The sequence below is a fragment of the Osmia lignaria genome, chromosome 4 (genome assembly GCF_051020975.1).
Source record: "Osmia lignaria lignaria isolate PbOS001 chromosome 4, iyOsmLign1, whole genome shotgun sequence".
NCBI lineage: Eukaryota > Metazoa > Arthropoda > Insecta > Hymenoptera > Megachilidae > Osmia > Osmia lignaria.
The window spans coordinates 9,027,064-9,047,226 of NC_135035.1; the positions used below are offsets into that span (position 1 = coordinate 9,027,064).

A 20,163-nucleotide genomic window follows, 5' to 3' on the forward strand; every position below is an offset into this window, starting at 1 on the left:
GTTTTCATCCCCTCGAATGGAACGGAATTTCCATTAGTTGACCGCGCAAAAAGCGTGCTCTTTATTCAACGCGTAATTACGATAATTATTAGCCGTTTCATCGAACGAACGTTACAGCTATCCTTTCTCATAATCACACGATAATTTCATTCCCAACCCTTTACCTTTTCCTTTTTACTAGAATTCCTGCATCACTACTAGTTCGCATGGTAAAGTGTTAATATTTGTCGATGTCTGATACGTTCCGGTGCTCAATAGTCTTTCAGACGATTCTATTGACGATCGTATTTGACGAGTCAACAGAGGGATCGGCTAACAGCAATCTGTTTCGAAGGCGATTCAAAATGCCAGCAGTCAGATCGTAACCTTGCCTTTTAAGAGGATGAAAAGCATCGGCATTGAAAGTGTCGTCCGATTTAAGGCCAACCCTTCGGGGTATCCGGGGATGAATAGGACGCTCTCGTTGTTTGCGGGGCGAAAGGTGAAACGGAAGGTAAGATTGAGGGGTAGAGACGGGCCGAATGCAACGTGAAACGGGAACGTCTAACGAACCTCCGGAAAAGTACGTCGTAAAACCTTGCCATCTCCTGATTGCCCCATCGCCTTTGGGATAAACCCTGATGACCAATTCGGAATTCAAGATCGCGGTAATAAAGATTAAAAGGAACGACGCCGGAATAACTTATTTTTGGTAGCCGTACGGCGAGTCGAACGGTCACGTAATATCCGGGACAGCTGAGGGAAATTTAAAGCCACCACCCATGCGTTTTCTTCCTTCAACTTCCTGCAAAGACGTTTACGATCATTTTTGCCTTTGCCCTAATACTAATCGTTCTCCCTGGATCGTTAATCGTGTCACCGTGCAGGAAACAACGTTCCTAGAACGGACTAGAATATTTTCGTCCAGGCAAGGACACGTTCGTTGATTATCTTGTTCTGAATTCACCGGTCAGTCAGCCAGTCGCTGCCATTTTTCCTTTTAAACGTATTTTCCTGGCCCCGTGTTCGCGTGCTCCGACCAGACCCTTCATATTTTCTGAATGAACACGACGTCCTTGTTGCCGGCTGACATTGTAATTCATGTGCTCCTCTGGCCACGTACGACGTCACAGAAACCGAATTGTCCTGTGCCGTTTCTATGTTCTATTTTCATGTGGGTTTGATGGTAGATTACTTGTAAAGAGTAGTTTCTTAACCCTCGGACGGCGGACCATGGAGAGAGCCACAATTTCAATTTAATTTTTCATATTATTTTCTTCGGCTTAAAAGTTATACGTTTAACCAGGCTCCGCTGTTCAAGCAATAAATAATAAAATAAAATTATCTTTCGTAGCCCGAATACTTTTTGTCCCAAACTTTTTTAGGAAAGGGGTAAATAACTGTATACGTTATCTTATGTGCAGTGATATTAAGAAGTCTACGAAACAATGGATAATCGAACAACTCCAATGGATTATCCGTATGCGAATCGAGGGAATCGCATATGTTACGTGCTTAGCTTGCTGTCTATCTCTGGTGGTGCTGTTTCGGAATTCTGCGTGGATCTATCGACCAGCTGGTCCTAATGGTCATTTCACGGACGAACACGTATCCGTTTCGGCGTACAGTTACCCTCAAAACTTCCCCCGTCTTGGCTTCCCGCTAGCTTCCTAATCAGCGTGAAATTAACTGTCTCCGTTGGCCGCAACTCGAGAGCCATTACGCGGCGACGGAACAGGATTTTAGCAGGAAACAAGGACAAGGAAGCTGCGTGCAGGACGAATCACGGCGAAGTTCGAACGGAAAGGGAAGATCAAAGGACACCGGCTACGTCGTCTTCCGAGAGCTTATCTGGCTTGTTTATAGCAATATCTGCTTGCCATTTCACAAATAGGCACAATGACATAAAGCTGTGCAGTGATAAGAAGGAAACGCGAGAAGATGCGTCTTGCCTTGAGTTACGTTCACTTTTACCCCACCAAAATATCGCGCCACTTAATAAATCAGCGTCAAACGCGCACATTTTTCACAACCTTTCTATCCTGAGCTCACCTCCGAAACGTAGCCGGTCCCTGATTCGTACCATTCTTTTCCTTTGATTCATGATGCCACATTTCGATCGTCACGATGGTGAAATAAATTCCGCGGAGCCTGGACGTTCGCACATCAGCGTGCCCTCGATATTCGTGGCTCGTCGTAACAGCACGCTCGGAAACGACCCAGCAGAAAGCAGTCTGGGCACCACCCTTCGAGGGTAGGGTTAGAACTGACGACCGTGAACTTGAAAGTTATGCTGTTACCCTCGGGGAGGAGTAAGGCCAGATCTACAGTAGCCGACGTTATGAATCTCACCCCGATCGCTTTCGCGAGGGGTGTTCTCTATCTGTCCGGAATAGCCTTGGCTATGGTGCTTAATGCGCTCCGCGTGTGGTCGTATTTTCGTTAGCCATTACGTTTTACGGGCCGTTATGTCGTGGCCACGCAACGCTCGGGGCGAGAGGCTGGTTTCGTGGCAGAAGGGGTTGGTCGGGGGGTTGCTCGGTCCTCGGTTAATGCGTCCCTTGCGCGAGCTTTCTTGTCCGGGAAATTACCAGAGGACCGTGTTGCTCGTCCCACCCAGCTCCGTGTTTCTTGTCCTCTCTCTTTTCATCGCCCGTCTTGTAATTGTTTTTCTCCCGCACATAAGAGCGACGAGCGGGGAATTTTTCCCCTCACCCGAGGGGAGCGTGATTCGTTTTTTAGCCGGTGTAACGCGAGAGTAAACATTGCTCGAATTAAACGCGCGAACGGCCAATCAGGGCCGGGATAAATCTTCTCCGTAAAATATTTACACAAGTATTCTATAGTCGGGCGGAATGAAATTTTGTAGTAGTAGCTGAAAAGGGGTTGGAGAAAGATGGGGTTAAACGACGGGGTCGGAGCCGATCGATTAGTTCCCTCGGTCACGGTAATAAAGATCTCTTCGCCTCGTTCATCTCGTCCTTATTATTATACGGTGACGTTCGAATTTACATTATCGAGTCGCGACAGCAGTATCGATTATTCTTTCGAACGACCACCGGTCGACTGTTTCCTTAGTAACCGGTGATTTCGTCGATCCTCGTCACCGTTTATCGGGAAATTAGCAATTTCATTTTCCCTGGTGTAATTAATTTTCGACTCATACGCGCCCCGGCACGGCTTGTTTAATATCTGATTTTTCCATGGCTCGTCTTTGTCGTCCGATATCAATCATTCTGGATAGATTATTCCTCCTCGATATTCATCTCGATAGATGTTTCGTGAAATGAACTTTTATCCTTTCAAATGATAAAACGTGGTAAAAAAAATTCTGATTGCAACGTTCGCAAGGTTGAAAATCTCCGCGAGCTCAGCAAATATCTGTCGCTCCGTAAGCGAAATAAATTTCTCCCATCAATTCAAAGCAGATACATTCCGTTGCACCTTGCGGATTTTTCATACCACCACCACCACCCCCTTCATCGTTGTTTTCACCAACAAATTGCGTTCACCCAGCGATACACCGTGTTTTTCCCATCGAAGCTTAATAAATTCCTATCGGTCCCGCCGTTTCCCGCCACGTCCCTACATACAAATCGCCTTCAGCCAGCCGTCTCTCATATCCCGAAAGTGTCTGGAAAGACGAACGACGCAGCCTGTGCAGCCAGACACAGTACGTATATCAAGCGTCGCAACAGCTCGGGCCTGGGAGAAAAAGCCTCTACTCGTGGCGAGGATGAAAGTGGCGTGTTCGAAGCGGCGTGGAGCGCACACGCGGCTGGTATCCTGAAATTTAAGCAACCCATGGCGCACGAAACGGACGAAATTGAAGTGGCGCATGGAAATGGCGGAGACAGCCCGTGACAGAGACGCATATACCAAAAAGGGGGATGGTTCCCGTCGCGTGAGCTCTGAAAACCCTCCTGGAACCAGCTTCAACTCGCGTTAACCGATCGATCCTGGAAACCATCGTAGCACTACTTGGTACCGGCAATGTTATTTGATCAATTTTTACATCCACCCTGCGTTTCGTCGTCCACGAATTTCCATGATTAATCATTCGACGTCGCGCCATGGTACCAATTGATCGTTTAAACGAACGATGACGAAGTATCGTGTAACTTGGGGGATTTGAGATGTCCCGACCTACCGTGGAATTATATGTTTCCTGTAGGACAATCGAGCTGGGGATGTGCGGGGGTGAGGCTCGTGTAACGGGGGTTTTAATTGAAGCAGGGTAATAGGGTCTACAAATTTTTGTTATACTTCTTTGATCACACAATTCTAAAAATCCTTACGACCAATTTGACAGATAACTAATGGATCCGCGTTTGTCAGTCACGATTCACCTAATCCAATCGTTAATCGATCAAGATTAACCTGTCAAAGTTGTTCGAACGATTGTTCGCGCGATTGATCGCCGTTCCTGTCTTGTTACCAAGTTTCTTTTCCAACGTTTAATTATGTAACTCGAAACGTCCGAATAGGATGACAACGATGTCAGAGTTTCATGATAAACAATCTTCCTTTGTCACCCGCGGTGCTTGAACAGCAGTTACTCAGGTACTTCGTAAAACGCTTTAGGACCTTGACAGCTCGGAGTAGCAATTACTTCGCGGAGTTCGTAAATGTGGGTTGAGTGAGCATTTAACCGGGAATTCACAGTTAAAACAATTCTCGCGGTCTTCGGAGTGCGTTTTAGGACGCCATGCTCGAGCTACTTCCAAAGAATTTCACACGGAAAGTTCAACTTTCGCCTTGTTCCCTGAAACTCTTCCATCTTTAACCAAGCAATTAATTTAACCCTTGAACAGCTGAATAACTTTTAAAGGGGCAGGGTAAAATTCATCAAACGAAAATGATATGAAATAAAAAATTATATTAAAATTGTGGCTCTCTCCATGGTCTGCCGTTCGAGGGCAAACCCTAACCCAAACTTACAAAATATAATTTTTAAAAAACGGTATAAAATTTATAAAATGAGGCTGTCTAATGAAGACTGACATGAACGACAGTCAAGCTTAACCCTTTTATGATAAAGAAAATGGGACAATGCACGTTTTCGTTGATCTTATCATAGAAAGATATTCAAAACCTTGTGAAAAGTTCTATCTTTGCATCGTGATACGGACGCAAAACACAGACTTTTAAAATTCAATCTTACGAGTGTCTTCGCAGACAGTCCGGGTTAAGCGAACTCTCAAACAACGAGTGCTTTAAATATTTCCAGAAGGACGATGCTACCTGGCTCGTCATTTCTTCACTTATTCCATTTGGCAGCATCGCAAACTTTCAGCTTGTATACACTGACGGAATATTCAACGGGCTTCTATCCTGTCGCGATAAATTTTCACGTGTTTTATCAACAACGGGATAGGCTGATACCTTTCACATCTATCAAGATTTAGAATTGGTATCGAGTCGCAACGCGACAAGATTATTTATCAAATTTTGTCAGTCGAGGAAGGGTTAACAAGTCAGAAACACCTGATGTATCGTGCATAAAATGCACTCGGAAGAATCGTTAACCAACTGTAAGTGTCGGTTTTAATGCACTCAATTCGCACTGGGATTGCCGACTTAACGATCGTTGTTAAAAAGCTATTAACCTCGCTGCACTTTGTCCCATCCTGTTTCTGAACGAGTCTCTTCATTCATAAATTAACTGAACTTCTAAATACAATCAAACATTGTTAACTAAGAAAAATTATGACTTTTGATTAAACGGTGACCTAATAATAAAAGAAATTCCTATTTTTGTACGAATTTCAACGGATCAATTAGCAGACATAGGAAAGCATTTGTCAATTTAAATCTAACCGAGTTTTAAGTAATGAAGATATGCGAGCTGCCAACGAATTCTTTTTTAAACGTAATATATTGTTCTCGGCTGACCTAATACTTCAGTCACCATTTATGAATTAAGTTATTGTAGCTATTCCTTAAAAGTCTGTAATTATCCTGGGCCACATATGCATTCTACAGATGGGCGGAGTAAATAAAGGGTTACAAGTATTTATGGCTAGCTGTCTACAAAGAAAATACACTGAAAAGTAGTATTGCCTTCGAGGATATTCAAAAACATTTTTAAAGAATCCTTCAACAAAATAAAAAATTGTTTGTTTCACTAGGTACATTACATTAATAAGCAAATCGATAGTCATCAATAATTATTGGAACGGTTTCAATCCACGACCAGAATACTCAAATTGGCAATCGTATTAATCATTCACCCAGAGTAACACTTTAATCATGCAATAACATTCATAATCCATATTAATTATAGCCATCAGGATTAAACCGACACTAAATCAGCCAACGTAAAAAATTTGTCCAGCTCTCTGTCGAACAACACTTGTTGCACCGAGAGCAAATCTATACATCTGTCAAATTACTCTAAAATCATAGTTTTATAACGATTACGTTATAAAGTATGCGTCCATCAAAAATGGATTCGTCAGAGGGAAAAAGGATTTCACGGAGAACAGCAGGAAAACGTTAACTCGTAGCACCCTTTTCTCTGCCACATAACGTGCGTTCGCGATCGCGTGTGCAACATACGAGCTCGTACTCGTTTCTGCTCGCGTTTTATGGTGTATTAGCCGTCGTGAGTTTGTCGTAACTTTTCCGCGGTAATCCGCACAGCTGTTTTTATGGCCGTTCGTGATATCGTCAAACGTAGCCACGTTATTTCTCTTCCCGTTTCCATTGGTCAGATTCTTTCATGGGCGTGCAGAAAATTTCTACGCTGCGGGAAACCTGCGAATCGTGCGAATAACCGTTTCCTCGTATCGACGTCGATGGTATACAAACGTTTACGATCGCATGAATATCAAAGATACGGGAAATCGTCTTCAGGCTCGATAGGTGATCGACGTTGCAACACGAAAAAGGTTTCAAATAACATTTTTAAAAAATGAGGAAGAGGAAGCATTAAAAATATTAACCGATGATTGTTAATAACTCAATATTTCACGGTGCTTTAATCATCTATATAAAAATCACGATGTCATTTATTTTCCGGCCGCGGAGAAACCGTTTCAGTTGCACTCAGCTCGACGAACATTTCCTTCGTACCGCGAGAAATATTCTTTCGCATCAAAAGAATTGCTCCTTTGGCGAAACGAGGAACTCGATGGTTTCCACGGTGCAGCCAGCCGGCGCGTACTCGATAGAAAAGTTTCCCGTCAGGAAATACACGAAACATCGCGACGTTTCCTCGATTCGATGGGGCGCCTTGAAACGGTGATAAAGCAAAGGCAAATACGATTTAACCGCGTTCGAAGAACCACGAAACGATCGTCGAATTTTTTTACTCCACCCCTGTAAAAACGGAAACGAGTTTAGATATTAGTCGTTATTATTTTTCGTTTTCGAAGCTGAGGAACGAAGGTAAACCAGTGTCCTTTGGGTTGTTCCATCCCCGTGTGGACCGTGTAAATTTACTGGCTGAAATGGCGGTCGTAAAATATCGACTCGGGTTCAGCCCTCAAACCGTTAACATTGTTCCCTTCATTTTGATCGACGCGAAAGCGTTGTGTTGGTCTATCAACTAACGTGGTTTCAGGTTATACGGTTATAGCAGCGGCGAAACGCGTTTCAACAGAGAGAGAGTGGTCAAATGTCGATCGAGCGTGGAAAACGCATTGGCGCACGATAAAAGCCGCGAAACATTCGAAGGTGCGACGCACTAAAAGGTAAAACCGATACGCGTGTGTTCAGTGGGCATTGACGGAGCTTTTACCGGTCCGTTCGCGCGATGCGACGGCTGCATTGATCGCGTATCAACCGTGTCGCGATCGGTTCGTTGAGCGTTTTCGAAATAGACAGACGGACAGACAAGCGTGCATCATGCAATTTGTTCTGCTGATTCTACCGTCAGATAAATTTTCGCACTTACCTTGTACCGTCGCGTGCCATATGATTCGCGACCAAAGAGAAAATTAACTCTTCAACAGCGGAGGCTGGGTCAATCGTGAGCCAAATTTACCCGAACATATATAAAGATATTAACCAAAAGTTAAATGTATTATTTCATAACAAAAGGGTTTTATATATTAGAAGAATAATTTCAAAATAAAATTGTGGCTCTCTCCATGGTCCTAGTTAAAAAACGAAAGATGAGAATGAATGAACTTCTGCTCGTATCACGTGACATTTTTATTCGAACGTGTTTGATCGGGTTAAGTACATAGTTCCAAGCTTATTGTGTTTGACCATCTCGCACAGTTTCACGCCACACCGGAGGATGCATCGCGTTTCAAGCTTCTTTCCGTTCACGCTCGCGAAGGACGACGCGATTCTTGTAGAAAAACTTTTCCGACGAGAGCTCAGAATTCAGTAGTACGAGTCAACGAAACAACGAGACAGGCGAACATTCTTACTCGCTAGAACGCACATTGTTTTTCTGGGACACGAAACCAAGCACATTAAATCGAATATCTCCCTGCCAGATTTCCCAGAGGACCTCGTTTCTCGTGAACGTATTGCTCTCGCGATGGAATCGATAAATTTCGACACGAGTCGCTTTCAATTTTAAAATCTCTCCCGATATTAAATGGGACTTTCACTCCCGCTACTATTGTTGCATACGTTCTTTATAATTATTATTTCAACTCCTATCAGAATTTTAATGAGTGTTTGAGGCGTTAGGTACCTCCACGCTACAACTATAACGAGTCGATCGTGACAAAAATTTGTGTGTACGTTCCATACAATAAAAGCAACCTGGCTTTCGAAAAAGAATATCGCGTCGCAGTGATAGTTACCTGGAATTATTGAAACAATTGATGGGAACCAAGGTATGTATCGGTAGATTTACTTCTGACGTTATAAGCGTTAAACCGTAAGGTTCGTGGATTATCTCGCAACGATTACGAAGTTGAATTTTACACAGACGTTAAGATCCCGGTCGGTCGATAAGAAAGCCATTCGAAGAAAGTTGCCGGGGAAAATTTCGCGTCTGCCAGAAACACTGGTCGGTACCGATCTCCGACTCCCGTCGTGTCAGAAACTACGAGCACCGAAGGAAAGCCGAACTTTCGACTTTATGCTCGTTCACACCGCTCATTCCAACGAGGTGGTGGGTGGATGGGAAGGAGTGTAAGAGAGTGGAGACGAGGGTGTAACAGGTGGTACATTCCATCCCGCTCTCGCCGAGACACGACGACGTGCGATTTCACGCGGCACCGTCATTATTGACGTTCCCTCCGCGAAGAAGGGAACGTTCTAAACCCCCACCCACTGCTAGCTGTTAAAATCCTCTCCAGAGGAATTCTCGTTCATGCTCGATCGAGGTCGCCCGTAAGCGCTCGCAATAAAGCTTCCACGGGCCGCTCACGTACACCGGCCGGAATAGAAATTGCATTTTCCTCGATCGCAAGCCCCGACGAAAATTCACGGGCCCGCTCGCGAAACGCCGTTAACCGCTCGAAACACGAGCCTGTATGTGTTCCATTATACTTCAAAATGTAATATCGTCGGTTATCCGTGGTGTCCTGGCGACGGCGAGAAAGATTTCCGATATCCCTCTGTTTTCCACTTCCTTAACCGCTAAACTCTGCTCACCAGGGAATTTTTTTGGAAAAATTTATTAAAGAAAAGTAAAAATTTGTAAGAAATTTGAAAAAATCCTTCAATTTTCAAGATACCACCTGGAAAGAATTCAATGGCCGCAGGCATGCGCGCCAGACATCGTTACCGTCAAAGATACAAAAGGGTTAAGGAGGTGAGGAAAGAACAGGTTGGTCGATGACAGAGCCAAGGGGGATGAGGGTTGAATGTAAGGGCGTGGAAGCGGGATGCTCTCGGGTTGCTTCGTTGTTTCGCAGCCAATTAGTATTCCGCGGTTGCCCGTGGCCTAACCGAGGACGGGAATCGGCACGAGCGTTGTTCCTCCAACAAGACCAGCCAGGCGTTGAAAAACACCCTGGAAACATAATTCCACAGCGTCGGCCTGTTTACCAGAAACGCCAGACGCTGAAATATTCATGAAACAAACTCTCGTCGGTTCGCGTCGCCCTTCGCCTTCGTCTCTGCCCTACACTCGCTCTCGATGGTCCCTATTGTCTACCCTGTGTTACACGCGCTCATTCTCCTCGTCTCTACCTCCTCTCGTCGCACGCGTCCTCGCCGACGCCGAAACGGACCGTTCGACGAGGTTCTTCATCATTCGCTCCGTCATGCTTACGCTTTTATCGATGGACCAGTATAATCAGCACTCATTCAAGCTTTCCTCTGCATCGTTTTCGGGGATGATTTTTCAGAAGGTTGATACATAAATGTAAAATTTTCTCGTCAGACTTGACGGTTACAGAATAAACGCAGTTGAAAATAATCATAAGTAGCAAATACTCCCCTCTCACGATGCTATTTGAATCGACTCTCACGCACACCCACGCATCGCCCAGCAAGAAAACGATTCACGTGACTAGTTTCCTTAGAAAAAGTCGTTCCTGTATTCGTACACGGCTCACTATTCGTTGATCTACCTGGCTTTGATCGTTCGGTGTCAAATGGGTTAAAGGGAGTGTAGAAAGGAGCATTTTTACGTAGCTAACAGTAAATCCTCCACCAATCGCAACGTATCGTCTTCCGGCATTTATACCAGCGTATTTACAAAATTACATGTATATCGGATATCGCTGCAAATGAATTTTCACGCTTACGCGTTCGTTAAGCAATTAGATTCCACACACGTGGCGTTATCACGTGCTCGCTATGTAGGAAACCTTCTAAACGGTACAATTTAAATGTTATCCCTTTTTTTTTTATCATCTTTTTTCATTTTTTAATAAACCTACATCTACGCGATAGGATCGTGCCTCTTCTTGCGGCCCGTACATCTCGTCGACAGCTTTATTTTTCTTTTTGGCAATGTCCGGCACCACGTTTCGACGTTATCAGTCCCGATCGAGCGAAATCACGGTGGGATCTTTCGTAGAAAAATCTTGGCAGGAATTGTTTCACGCCCATCTGATCAGATTCGTGGTTTTAGATTGATTCCATCAACGATGAAAGTCTCTGTAACGCGTCGAGGGTGCAAGAAACGTGGAATTCCAACGCGGCTGCCACGATTCCCAACTAAACCATGCGATTCGCTCGATCAGCAGGCAGCCGCGTAATTAGCGCGCACACTCGCTCGACGATTAGGCGGTCTATCCGGGCTGGTAATTAACGTTGGCATCGTTAGCGCGTTAGTCTCGTTTACCCTCTCCACCCCTTTGCTGTACACCTCACAGAGACTTGAAAGGGGGACGAGTGTGCGTGTACACGTACGTGTCTGTCTGTCTGGGTTCGCATCGGTGCGGGAATGGACGAGCAGAGAGGATCCGTTCAGCGTTGGCTCGCGAGGATTAAAAATAATAACTGCCCAGCGACGCTGACCCTTCGTTCTCCGCTCCGGAGACGTCGAGTGGTTTATTTTCGTAGGAAAAGGCCGCGAAAACGGCGCGAGTTAATTAAAACTCGCGGCGAGCAGCGAGGAGGAACGTCAGATAACCGGCTTCTCCGTCGAAACTTTTACCGTTTCTTTGTTACGTCGGATTGGCCGTTTCGAGCCGACGATTTCGAGAGGCTATAAATCCCGGACTCGCCACTTTTGCTCGTGATAATGTGTACCATCTACCGAGGCCGCAACGAAAAAGAGAGGAAAAAAGAAAATCAACCACAGGGATTCGATAATTTCACGGTATCACGCGATCACGCGTGCTCCGACTCGAACGGAATTCATGGGTCGGAGAAGTTTCGTGTCTCTCGGTTGTTTCTTTACTAACCACTTCTTCTTCGTACCTCGCAAAAACTTTCGAGCCCCGTTTTTGTCCCTCGAGAAAAACCGCGATTCGTCTCGGTCACGATCGAAGGAAATTCAAAGCCGATTTCAGTCCCTCGCGTTCGTTATGGTATTAATCGGGGAGAAAAATCACGAGGATGAAACTCGGGATTTATTGTCACGCGAAAACGTGCCCTTAATCCTAGCAATCGCGAAGGTACGCAGAGACAGAGACCGTTCCGGGCCACTCGACGTCGAAATTGCGCTAATTCCGATGATTTACGCGGCCAGGGAAACCGTACTGTCAGAAAAGACAGATACAAATACACAGGACCGTTCTAATTCGCAGAGAGCACGCGAGCAAGCGTGCGTGCCCTCGCCGGCATTTATGAACTTTCCTCCTCCATTCCGCTTTCCTCTCTCTCTCCCGACCCGCCGGCAACCCTTTTATGTTTGTTTCCAAGCCCCCGTTGTATTCTTCCTTAATTTATCTTCCAGTAACAACCGCTCCCGCTGACTTCCTCCTGCGCCCCGACGCGGCGCGAGGCATCCCCGTACCGGAAGAAAAATCTCAACCTCGTCCCACGCTAGCCGGACAAATAGAGCGAGCAAAACCGCGTGGAATGGAAACCGTTTCTTGCCCGTTTTCTGGAAGACGAAAATCGGCTCGTCGTCGCGTCGAATGCTACTCGATCTCGAGTGTCATCGTTTCGAGGGAATTTCTTCGTCGATCCAGCTCTGTTCGCGTTCAACGGAGCATCGAAGATCACTTTTCGCGGGCATAGAAACGCGATCAGACTTTTTCTGCTCGATATCTTACCGCCCTGTTACGGCTTATCGCCGATGGAAAGATTCTTTTGCGGTCTTTTTCATATTCCTTTGCATATTACGGAGATGCGGTGTTGCTCTATTGTTCGACGATGGTGGAGAAAATTTCAATCCTCCTCCGACGCGTTACTCAATTACGATCCCACTGATAACGTCGCGATCCTGACGATCCTGGTCGTCATCTTTCGAGCGGAATTCCTTCGTCGATAGCGGTGTCAGCGTGTAGGTGGCAATCTAGAGATCCATCCATCCGTTAATCTCCTGGTTCGTCCTAGGAGGGTAGAGAGGCGACGACAGGCGGCAGCTCGCAACAGAGTACCGTCGATTTTCTGATCGACACATTCCGCGGCCGCGAAGACGCTTCCGCGGCATCCGAGCAATCCTCCGTAGGATCGTTGCGCAGCCGAATGCCACCGGTCGGACGTGGAGGCGCGGTGCTGTTCGAGCGAATAGCTTTTGCCGGCGGCGCTGCCACTGGCATTCGTGCTGTCGCCGGTGCCGTTGCTGTTGCTTCCCTCGTTGTCGGCCAGCGGGGAACAATGGGTCGCGACGGCTAGGTCGCCAGGTTCTGCAACACACAATGACACGCAATGATGAACGATGCCTGCTGCTCGCTCGACTCTCGTTAAAACGGTTAAAACGCCTGATGCGTGAAACACGCGATTTCAAATCCACGCGACTGCTGCCTCTTCGCCTCTTTTTTTCTCTTTTCCTTTCTGTCTCTCTTTTTTTTTTTTTGTTTTGTTTTTCGTGTAGGTGTGTGCGTTTTATTGTCTTTTTTTGACCGGGCATTTTTCGAACACTGTTTCGAATCAGCACTCCGAGCATTGTGCGAGAATTAGAGGGAGACGCGAACGAACAAAGGAAAATCGATCTTTGATTTTTGGGACAATGTACGTTAACGAGACGAAGAATTCCGATCGTTGACGAAATATCGTGTCCTTTCAGACCACTAATTTTCAAGGAGATTCATCGAAGAACCATTCGGCGAAACTTGGAAAGGACGATACGGTGAAGAGCGAAGAACGACTTGTTGGGTAACGAGAGTGGAGGACTCTTGTTAGGATTGAAAGTACTCGTACGGAACCACGAAGGATTCAGTGGTAAGAAATTACTTTATTGCGACAATAAAATAGCGCTGAAACTGTAGGACGTTTAAGAGTGGTTAACCCTCAGACGACGAACCATGGAGAGGACCCTGATTTTCACATTATTTTCATTTTCTAAATTTCACACCGTTCCTTTAAAAGTTAATTGAAAAAAATTAGTGATTTCATCAAAATTTCCTGGTATCTGTATGTAATGAAACCGCTTCGTATCGCAAGAAAACATGATACCCCGATGATTATTGAACAAACGAAACACGATACGCGGAGCATGCTGATAAAAAATTCCCGCGCAATGGAGAAAAAAATGAAGCAAGATGAGAATGGGAAAGGGGAACAGAGAGATCGTGATAGGATAGGTCGTCGACTAATTTTCCAGAAGGGGATCGCGGTGCAAATGAAAAACGGACACCCTATAAATCCTCGATGGTCGCGTGCGTCTATGGATAGGAAGATCTCTGTTGCCGATCGCAATTTGCGCGATCCCCGATATTGCTACTGGCTCGTTTCGCGTCGTGAGATATTAACGTCTGCTGTGTGCCAACCACCCCACTGCCATCCCTCGATTCCCGGTTCCTCTGCCGCATCTCCTGTCTAACCCTTCGGCGTATCGGAACTCCGGTGTTGCCGAATTAACCCTAGCAAACCGATCTGCGGTGGTTCAAAGTTCTATCACGGACTGTACGCAATCAGCTGCTAATTGGGAAATGATTGGAACCGCCTACGCCGATGGTATCGTCCCTCTAACTATCCTCGACCCACCGTGCAATCCCCATAGACGATATAAATGCCCCCATAAATGCCATAGAGCGTATAGTCTGCATCGTGACACGTTATTAAAAAGCATCTCGTTTCCAGTGAAAAATATATACATCAAAGGAATCGAGGCTTTGAAGCGGCAAAGTAGAATTTATATTTCGGCTAGAGGGGTTTCGAGCAAAGTTACCCTGTCCGGCCCTTTATTCTTCGGCTCGATCGTTTCGGGAAGGGTCGGTCTGTAGGGATTGTAACCTGGTGAAAGATCACAGGAGGAGAATTAAAGAATTCCTTTGAGCTTGGACGGGCAAAAGGGCCACCCTCTCCGCGCATACATACGTAATTGGCATAAATATTTACCATCGCGGGAGCGTCCGCGAAATATCCCCTTCTCCCGCAACGATTTATCCGTCGATAAATATTTTATGAGCTGGCTAATCAAACGAGAGACGGAATCTGTCCCGTTTTCAGCAAGGAAAAGGGCTTCGATATCGAACCGTGCTTCGATGAGAAGCTCCGGTATCGTTTTAAAGATACTCGCTGGGAGTTCGTAAAAATTTCAAGCAAACCCCTCGACATATTCGTCTCATGAATTCGTAACGAGCCGAAACAGAGACGGTACTCTTCTTCAGTCTTCACTCCCCCGTTTCCCCCTTTTTCTTGTAAACGAATTTCCGGAACGAGCCCTGCGGGGGAGAGAAAAAAAAAAGACGAGGACATCAAGCGTCTCCGTGTAGACACGACATTAACCTTCGTTACGCGTGTTTGAATTTAGCTACGACGACGGAGGGTGAGCGCGACGAAGTTTCTAAAGGGAAAAGCTGATAGCAGCTGATCATCGTCTACCCGCTTCTGGCTGGAAAGGAGACCGGCGTAAAACTAATTGCGGCCGACGATGCACCCTTCTCGTCCCTCTTACAACCCCCGTCATCCTATTGCCTTCATCCCTTCTGTGAGAATCGACCACCCTTAATAGCGTGTGGTTATTACAGAGGAACGACAGCCGGAGTGATTATATTCAACCCCTTTTCCGTTGTTCCTCATCCAAACCCCTTTTCCTTCTTAACTTTCATCTATTTACAAGGCCAGAAACTTCCCGGCGAATTTCCTGGAGCAGATCTTTTCACGGTGAAAAAATGATGACATCGTTCATGAAGAAAAATGCCACGCTGTTTGGCCGAGTTTCGCGGATCGCATTAAAATACATCAACCACTCTGAGATATTACGCTGTTAAATTTGACAGAAGCTCTTGCCGTTTGGGATGACAAGAATCAACGTGCTGCAATCATTTCAGGAGTTAAGGGTACGGATAGAAAGGGCTAAATATCATTATGCAGTTTTATAATTCATTCGCCGTATTCTGGTGAAAAGAGTACTGAAATTATTCTTCGTATGACAAAAGTCTGCAAAGATGAAAATTTTATACTGTTAGGGAAATATGGACGAATGCGGTATAAATCTATGATTTGAGTAAAGATAGTAATTGTGAAAAGAGGTCATGTCAAAGTATATAAATGAAAGGAAAGATAGAAATATATCCATTTCGTTTAAACTATTAAAGTTCGTTCAATTCTGTATTCAAAGTAGTAACATAATTTAGTTGTAACTTTCATGTTTTAATAATTATTTTATGGCACGTTTCGAATCACATAATCTTTTAAGTCTACCTGAATTATTCTCCTATCATTTTTATCTTATTTTCACTTTTTGTTGGTTTTACAATCCTTACAATTATTTTAAGGTACGTTTCGTTTCTGTTTCGCGATTTTTCCTGTTTTCCATATTCCGCGCTCATATAATAGCACCGCTTTTAAAACTTTCATATCATGCGACGTATTTGTTGCAGCTCGCTGAGCTTAAACTGTTTAAACAGAAACGTTTGAAACGGTTATAGCGTTTAATTATTTTACCACGCTCCACGCAATTGTTAATGCTGAAATTACAAACAAGAACGTATCTCTGTTACTTAAAAATCACTCGTTCGAATACACTTTGATCTTTCGTCGATCGATGTGTATTTTTTCCAGGACAGATTCATCGTCTCGGCAAGTTTTATATTAAGATTGGAAAAAGAAATTTTAACTTCAGAAATGAATAAGAATATCCCAAAGTTTTCTCAACTCTTAAATTAAAGTGTCTCCCTTCCGAATCTTTCTCCTCGATGGAAATCGTATTTCCATTCGGTCGTGTAGGACATCCACTTTGAATCTGTTCGAATTCGTTAGCGAAGGTTTAAACTTTACCCGGCTGGTTAGTTAGTAATTGCACGATTTCAAGACGCACAAGAACAAGTTCCATTCTTTTTATTCCCACGATTTATGCGAAATTTGCAAACATTCCTGAAGCTACTTTCGAGAAAACGTTCGCTAAATTGCCTCGACGATTATCCACGAAGTTAACTTGAACATTCTGACACGCTGCTTTGTGGCCAATTATTTTTTCCAAAGTTATGGTATTCCAAGAATTTTGCATTCTGAATTCCACGACCGCGTTCTTCAGCGATTAATTGTTACAAAACTGAAGTTGATATCAATAGAAATACTAACCTGATTAAAACCTTCTATCAAACATTCAATTCAAGAATATTTCCAAGTAGATTTATAAAATAAAAATTGTTCATGACAGATAATTTTAAACCCCATTGTCTTAACTTCTTCCAATTTTTAATTCTGAACAGAAGGAACAGCAAAGTCTATTCAAAAGAACGTCTCCCTTAAATATGGATACTTCAACGCGAGGGCGATAAGAACAACAGAGACAATTCCACGTTTTCTCACCTAAGAAAAACATTCTCTGTTGCTTTTACGAACAGGAATATATCCTTACATTATCGTCTCTAACTGCCAACGAAAAACAGAAATATACTTTCAACCGGTCTCGAGGTATTTTAAAAACCTCGGTCCGATCCTTTCTTTCCAGGAAGGATATTTGCGAAGGAGGTCCGAGGTTTCATTTGGACCGAGCCAAGTCGGACCTGTACGATATGAGATTGTAGTGCCAACTGTGTTCACCTCTAACAAGGTTTTACGAGGTCGATAGTACCGTGGCGGTTGTTGCGAGTGCGTGTTCTTAGCGTAGCATTTCGACGAGCTCGAGGGTGTGCCACAGGGTTGTGGAACGAAGGGCTTGTTAACGGATATAATCGTGCAGATAACGGGTTTAGCCGCTACAGACGGGCACCGTTTAATTGCCTAAATTGATATCGCGTTGCACCAGAAACGAACAACCCTTCGCTTAAATACCACGTTGCTCCATTCCATGAACGGCAACCCTTTTAATAATTCCTCTTGGAACGCCAGTCACGCTTTCGAAGAATCTCAATGTTTTCCAATTTTTCACGATACGACTTCTCGAAACGATTTAAAGAAAAACAGCGCACTTTAGAACCGGCGTAAAAATAGAATATTTCGCCTGGAGGTGCGGTCGTTTTATGGCTTTCATTCTTTTCTACGCGGAGGTAAACGTTTGATTTATGGAATACGTTTTCCTTCAGACGCAGAACGGTCGCAAAGTTGGATTACACAAAAGTTCATTAAAAAGGTAATTCCTTTTCCTTGATCGCTACATTAGTCCTTGTTATTAACTGAACTAGCAGCTTTTCTCGGATTCCTCGAATCCTGATTTCGCATCCATCAACGTCCGCGCGTTTTCTTAAAACGAAAGCCGATCCAGCTTTGTCGCGTGTCGAACGACAATTCCATAGCGACGACTCGTTGAAACGATTGAACAACTACGTCCGCGGTAATTAGCAATAAATTGTTAGCGGAGCCTCTTTCGTGCTCGTTCCTGCTGTTTGAAAAACACGGTGTCGTGTCGCTCTCGGTTCGCGGGACAATTACCACGGCGAACGGGCAAAACTCCAGGCGAATAAAACTAAAGTACCTTCCAAGCTGTGTGGCGAATATTTAAGAGGGAAAATGTAATAACTTGACCGTATAAAAATTGATACTGATACGTTTGGACGTGGTCGCAGTAGTTCAGCGTGAAATATCCCAGACGTCGATAGAATCCAATAATATGCAATTCCAAGTTTGACAGTAACTCTGCCAGCTTCGAATCGATACGATACAGGGCATCTATGACCCAAGAACTTCTCGCGTTGTTAGACGATATAAAAAAAGATCTGGCAAACAACGAAGGTGTTTCGAATCAGATGAAACTAATAACAAGTTTGATAATCAATTTTTATATCCGTCCGAGTTCGATGCACTGTCGGATATATTTTCATTCCCTTCGATGTAGGATTTTCTTTGGAAACATTGGACCGTTCAAAAATCTTCGAGAAACAAGGTCGCTTTGGATGATTCGGGGAACGAAATCGAGGGGAAAATTTGTTGGAAATAAACGACCTCTAGGATACTTGTTTCCTACGTTTTATCAGATTGATGGTGAACATGATGCAGCAAATATATTGCTTACCTTAGGTGAACGAAGCATCGAAGGAGGGGTCTTGATTCGAATATCGGTATTCCGTGTACACGACGTCGGTTCGCTCGGCATATGCCAGAACGACGATGATAACGACGACGTCCGCGTTTTTGGCCACGTGCCTGAATACCCCGGCAAAATTTTCGAGTAAACGAAATGTGCACGACTAGAAATGAATACGAATGGCCGGAATTTTCGTTAAAAAGAAAACCGTGACTGTCCTCTTCCTCCTATAAACTGGTTCATCCGATCGAATCTCGACTTGCCATTAGATGAATGAACGAAGCGTAAATAAATATATTAGCGTGATTAAATTTGAAATTAAAAAGTAATACAGCACATACAACTATGTATTAACGTGTTTCATCTCTAATGAATAAAGGGACAGAACTTTAAGGCGGTTTATTCAATGAATCTAGGTATTTACTTTTCCTATGCAACGGAGAGATTTCTGTTTTCAAGTCTGAGCCAGTTTTGGACATTTGTTTTCACTTCTTTGTTGGAGTGTTACGTACTTGACTGCACGTAAAGACTGCTTAAGAGGGCCAAAAAGAAGTCTCACCGACGTAGAATTTGGGTTATACAGCGCAAAAAGATTTTATGTGGTTTTACGCTCTTTGAAGTCGGAAGTTTTATAACTGAGTGCTGCTTTCCGAAAGTGCTCTTTCCGAAAGCACTTTTAATTGATGACAAGGCTACTAACTCGTAGTTAACTTTGAAGGTTGTATTTCTTATTTAAACAGTTTTAAAATATAAACTTTTTATTTGTACAAACGATCGAGATCAGTTTATACATATCCAGTTCAAGCGAATCTAAAGGCAATTAATTGAAACTCGCGAAGCAATAGCTATTAAAATACACGTTACTCTATTTTATTACCATTATTTACAAGTTAAAAGCAATTAACAAAATCAATATAAACGATAATCATCAAAAAACATAGGGGTTTGCTCTCAAAAATTAAAATTCTATATAATTGTAAACTAAAATTCTATATTCTATTTTGAATAACTTAAATTCTATAAAAATTGCAGTGTATGTAATTAATTATTAATAAATACAATATAATAGTTATTCAAAAAGAGGCAAATTATCATTAAAAAAAAAAAAAAAAAAAAAATGCGAACCCAGGATTTGAACCGAGGACCTTCAGATTGCGAGTCATGGATCCGTTCCGTGGTTAAACACATGACTCGCAATCTAAAGGTCGTCGGTTCAAATCCTGGGTTCGCATTTTTTTTTTTTTTTTTTTATGATAATTTTTACGTAATAGTTATTCAAAAAGAGACAAATT

The 20,163-nt window shown here is 43.8% G+C and overlaps 1 protein-coding gene across 1 annotated transcript in view; it reads right to left on the minus strand.

The window, feature by feature from the left end:
- Nucleotides 1-7,168: 7,168 nt before the first annotated feature.
- LOC117603459 (uncharacterized) overlaps nt 7,169-20,163 on the minus strand; it is a 42,242-nt gene continuing 29,247 nt past the window's right edge. The window contains exon 3 of the mRNA XM_076688076.1: nt 7,169-13,145. Within this exon, the coding sequence (XP_076544191.1) occupies nt 13,131-13,145 (15 nt within the window). The 3' untranslated portion in view covers nt 7,169-13,130. The remainder of the gene's footprint in view (nt 13,146-20,163) is intronic.